Source organism: Oryza sativa, chromosome 9, assembly GCF_034140825.1.
Source record: "Oryza sativa Japonica Group chromosome 9, ASM3414082v1".
NCBI lineage: Eukaryota > Viridiplantae > Streptophyta > Magnoliopsida > Poales > Poaceae > Oryza > Oryza sativa.
This window is the reverse complement of record NC_089043.1, coordinates 21,472,710-21,478,166: the sequence shown is the minus strand read 5'-3', so window position 1 is coordinate 21,478,166 and position 5,457 is coordinate 21,472,710. Positions and strand designations below refer to the sequence as shown.

General features: G+C 56.8%; 1 protein-coding gene across 1 annotated transcript; it reads left to right on the top strand.

The window, feature by feature from the left end:
• Positions 1-2,049: 2,049 nt before the first annotated feature.
• On the top strand, positions 2,050-5,171 carry LOC4347249 (G-type lectin S-receptor-like serine/threonine-protein kinase At5g35370). Its single transcript, XM_015756761.3, has one exon. It carries the CDS (start codon positions 2,082-2,084, stop codon positions 4,776-4,778), a length of 2,697 nt encoding a protein of 898 aa, XP_015612247.1. The 5' UTR covers positions 2,050-2,081; the 3' UTR covers positions 4,779-5,171.
• Positions 5,172-5,457: the final 286 nt, after the last annotated feature.

Here is a 5,457-nt window from a genome sequence, read left to right as displayed (position 1 = left end):
GCACTGGCGCTTGTGGAAGGGAACGACAGGGCAAAGCGCGCGTGCCTCTATCTGCATTGCTGGAGTTGTTTTAGTCTCGATCTGCTCAACTAGGTTCGTCTCATGTTGGAGTGTATAAAGTGAATTGCCCATCTTTCCCTATCAGCTTAGGCTTTTAGGTGCAACTGGCTGGTGCATGCAACTTAATATGGTATCAAAGCCAGAGGTCTCGAGTTCGAATCCTGGCTGGCGCGCAATTAAATAAAATAATTGTAGCCCACTCCAATATTCCACGCTTGAGACTTGAGGGGGTCTCACGTGAGGGGGAGTGTTGGAGTGTATAAAGTGAATTGCCCATCTTTCCCTATCAGCTTAGGCTTTTAGGTGCAACTGGCTGGTGCATGCAACTTAATATCTCAGGCCCCAAAATTCTTGCTTGCATCACCTACGTCTAGTTCTATCGTGCCCATCGCTAGTCCTCGATCCTCTTTGTTGGCTATAGCAATGATTTATGTGATCTGTTGAAGCTAAGTGTAGCACGTTGTGACACTTTTTTCCATATTATCCTTTGATTTTTCAATCTCAACTATCGATGTGTTTATCTGAGTTTTGATGAGTGATTAGCAATTTGTCTGTGGCCGGGATACTGTCGGCGAGAATCCACTACCAAGCACCTCCGCTCGTTGTCCGCCATCGACGCCTTACTGGCCCTACAGCTAGCAGCAAGTTTGCGACGTCCCCCTTAGCTTCCTTCGCGCATAGCTCCACCACTAGGCCACCGCCACATAACTCAACTGAGAGGAGAGATTGAAGAGATGTTGCTGATGGACCGTCGCGGCCCCCTCCTCGTTGGCCACCCCGCTCGAACGCTTTAGAATCTGAGAGATGGGGACGAGAGGGAAGAGGGAGAGGGAGAAGAGTTGGCCTTTGAAATGTGGACCTCACATGGGCCTCACTCACCACATTAGACAAAACCAACCACTATACCACAAAGGGACCAATTTTAACATGATAATGTGAGTTGAGGATATGCTATACCTGATATTTCAGTTTAGAGATGAATTTTAGATTCGTGACAACAAACTAGGGACTTAAAGTGCAGTTATTCCTTTTCGGTTTTAGCCCACTAGCCAGCCAGTAGTAATGGACCAGGCCATAATAGAGGTCAACTCCTGCAAAGCCTCAAAGTGTGAATTTTCCTTTTCTTTTAGAGTTACCCTGGTCTTACAGTACATCACAGGTAAAGCCTGTCACTGGATGCATGTGGATGTGCATCGACAAAATATGCATTTTCCTTGTTGTATTCTGGCATGTGGATGTACTTTTTTTTTTTTTTGCTTCAATCTGTACACATTTTCATCACACAAATCTGCTGGAGCCTGGGGACATTGGGGAAAACCGCGGTCAGCCAAACCTGGGGTCAACAACCATCGTCATGCGGGAACTGGCCGACTGACCTGTAGATGAGCTACTTGTTTATATGCTACTTTACTACCAAATGTTAACTCGTGTTTTTTTGCCCATAATTGACCACAGAACTCTTGAATTTCTGAATGAACAGCACCTGTTCTGAAGAATCTGAAAATGGATGCCATTTGACTTTCTGCAAAAAAAGTCCCAAATCTGCACTGATCCAATTCCGTTTGCTTAGTTGCTCTAGTGCTGAGGATAGTAGTCAACGTACTGCAACTGCCTACGGCCTAATAACCAGCTCTGTTTGACGGTTTCCTGCCGCAGTTGCCGACTTTGCAGTGCCCCGTGCCAAAGCACCAACCGAAGATTTCGCTTTCAAGCTGGCTGCACGGCGAGCAAGTGTGCAACTCGATCCACTCCACCGTTTGTCTTAAAAAACGGCCCGATCTAGAAGAAAACCCGGCAAATCCAATCCGGGAAAACGCTATGCCGCGAGCTATGGATTCCGAGGCCTAAACCGCGGCAAAAACGTGCCCAAGCCCAACTCCCGCGCGGCGCCGAAGCAGAGGTGGCGATTCCCAACTCTTGCTGCGAAGTCAGCGCTCGCGATCGCCTACTCGGCTACTCGGCTACTCCTCCTCCTCCTCTCCCCATCTCGTGCCGTGCGTTGGTACGCTTCATGGGCGCAGATGCCTCCCTCGAGATCGCTCGCGTGCCTTCTGCTGCCGCCGCTGCTGCTGCTGCTCGAGTCCGTGCGGGACGCGGACGCGGGGCCCCTGGCCGTGGAGATCGTGCGGCCCAGCTTCACGGCGACTAGCTACGACTACGTCGACACCGGCGGCGCGTTCTTGGTGTCCAGGAACGGCTCGTTCAGGGCGGCGGTGTTCAACCCCGGGAAGCAGCAGGCCAGCTTCTACCTCGCCGTGCTGCACGCGCCGTCGGGGACGCCCGTCTGGTCGGCCAACCGCGACGCGCCGACGAGCTCGACCGGTAAGGTCCAGCTCTCTGTGGGAGGGATCACCGTGTCGGACGCCAATGGGACGGTGCTGTGGTCAACGCCGCCGCTGCGGTCCCCCGTCGCGGCGCTCCGCCTGCAGGACACCGGGGACCTGCAGCTGCTGGACGCCGGGAACGCCACGCTGTGGCGGTCGTTCGATAACGCCACCGACACGCTGCTGCCCGGGCAGCAGCTGCTCGCCGGAGCATACCTGTCGTCGGCGAAGGGCGCTACCGATTTCTCCCAGGGGGACTACCGGTTCGGCGTGATCACCGCCGACGTGCTGTTGACGTGGCAGGGGTCCACCTACTGGCGGCTGTCGAACGACGCCCGGGGGTTCAAGGATACCAACGCCGCCGTGGCGTCCATGTCGGTGAACGCGTCGGGGCTGTTCGCGGTCGCCGCCGACGGCGCTATGGTGTTCCGGGTGGGCCTCGCGCCGGCGGAGTTCCGCATGCTGAAGCTGGGGAGCGACGGCCGGCTGCGCATCATCAGCTACGCGCTCGTGAACTCCTCGGCGCCGGTCGGCGGCGACTTCATCGCCCCAGCCGGCGACTGCGACCTCCCGCTGCAGTGCCCGTCCCTCGGTTACTGTTCACCGGCGGGCAACGGCTCAACCTGCACGTGCCCGCCGCTCTTCGCCGCATCCGTGACAGTTGCCGGCTCGTGCACGCCGGGGGACGGCTCGACGCTCGCGTCGCCGGCCGCGTGTCAGAACAACGACAGTAGCAGCGGCGGCGCCTCCGTTTCATACATCGCCCTCAAGCCGCTGACCTCCTACTTCGCCACGAAGTTCGACGCCCCGACGAACACCGGCGTCAACAAGACGGCGTGTCGCGCGCTCTGCACCGCCAGCTGCGCTTGCCTCGGCTTCTTCCACGACAGCGTCTCCCTGAGCTGCCGCTTGATCGGAGGAAAGCAGCTCGGCTCGCTGTACAAGGGCGCATCAGATACAAACCTGGGATACATCAAGACGTTCAACTCCGCAACCAAGGCCGGGAGCAACCAAATCGGCTCGTCGTCGGCGAACCACACCGTGCCGATCGTCCTGCCGTCCGTCGCGGCGTTCCTTCTCCTCGCCGTGCTCGGATGGTATATATGGTGGAGGAACAAGATGAGCAAGAACGGCAGGAAAAAGAAGGGCAAGAGCTCCACCATGAAAGTGTACTTGGGCCGTCAGAAGTCGCCGTCCAGGGACACCGGCTATAACGCGGACGCTGACGACGACGGCGGCGGCGACGATGACGACATCGTCATACCGGGCATGCCGGCGAGGTTTAGCTACCAGGAGATTACAACGATGACCTCCAATTTCGCGACGAAGGTGGGATCCGGCGGGTTCGGCACCGTGTACAAAGGGGAGCTTCCAGGCGGCGAGGGGCTCATCGCCGTGAAAAAGCTCGAGGCCGCCGGCGTGCAGGCCAAGCGGGAGTTCTGCACGGAGATCACCATCATCGGCAACATCCGCCACGTCAACCTCGTCCGCCTCCGCGGCTTCTGCGCCGAGGGTTCCCGCCGGCTGCTCGTCTACGAGTACATGAACCGGGGCTCGCTCGACCGGTCACTGTTCGGCCGCACGGGGCCGGTGCTGGAGTGGGGGGAGCGCATGGAGGTGGCGATCGGCGCGGCGCGCGGGCTGGCGTACCTGCACACCGGGTGCGAGCAGAAGATCGTGCACTGCGACGTCAAGCCGGAGAACATCCTGCTCGCCAACGGCGGCCAGGTGAAGATCTCGGACTTCGGCCTCGCCAAGCTGATGTCGCGGGAGCAGTCGGCGCTGTTCACCACCATGCGCGGCACGCGCGGGTACCTCGCGCCCGAGTGGATCAGCAACGCGGCCATCTCCGACCGCGCCGACGTCTACAGCTTCGGCATGGTGCTGCTCGAGCTGATACACGGGAGGAAGAACCGCGGCGAGCAGGAGGCGGCGGCGCCGGCCAACAACGTCGCCGTCGCTGCCGGCAGCGGCGAGCACTCGGACTTGCCGTCCGGATGGAGCAGCGCGATGACGTCGACGGCGAGTGGCACGAGCGGCGGCGGCGACGAGTACTTCCCGATGCTGGCACTGGAGCTCCATGAGCAGCGGAGATACCTGGACCTCGTCGACGCGAGGCTGGAGGGGCGCGTCGACGAGGCCGAAGCGGCACGCACCGTCCGCGTCGCGCTCTGCTGCCTTCACGAGGACCCTGCGCTGCGGCCGAGCATGGCCACCGTGGTGCGGATCCTGGAAGGCAGCGTGCCGCCGCCGGAGCCGCGGGTCGAGGCGCTCGGCTTCCTCCGGCTCTACGGCAGGAGCTATCCCTTGCCGGTGCCGGGTTCGTTGACCGCCATGGCCGGTGGTGGCTCGCATTTGGACGAGTCACTGAAGGACACGTCAGCACCAAGATAGCACTATGAAGACCGAGCTGCATATCATCCGGCACATATGACGTGGCACTGTACAATTGTCCGCAGTGCCGACGTGGCAGTACACCTGTCCATTATAGAATCCATGGAACCGATTAACCTGACGTAATACTCCCTGGACGATAATCTGCAATGCTGCATACTTTCGTCGGTTCCTCCCGTGGTTATATGCTTGGCAGTATCTGCAGTTCTTCATCTGATAAAGAAGAAGAGAAAACTGATCCATGAGGTGTGGACAGGTTGAAAAACACAAAAGAATGGCTGCCATAGATTAAAAGAACTATGCCAACTTGTCCATGTACTAGAGCATTAGACAAAGTTAGCTTTGAAGCTGGTGACATGGACAGATGATAAAATGATTGCTGATTAATTAGTACTCCCTCCGTTTCACAATATAAGTCATTCTAGCATTTTCCATATTTATATTGATGTTGATGATTCATCAACATCAATATAAATATGGAAAATACTAGAATGACCTTATATTGTGAAACGAAGGAAGTATATATGATCTGCCCGGTACATTTGTTTGGGAAGTAGAGAAGGCTGTAAACTGTACTTAAAACCAGGAAAAGAAAACAGAGATAAATAAACGGCATACACTTGTAATCTTTCTTTACATACCAAAACTAAGGCTGCGCGTTCGAGTGCAGGAGAAAGAG

Coding starts and splice junctions, on each gene's coding strand:
- LOC4347249 (XM_015756761.3), top strand. CDS start 2,082: ATGCCTCCCTCGAGATCGCTCGCGTGCCTTCTGCTGCCGCCGCTGCTG.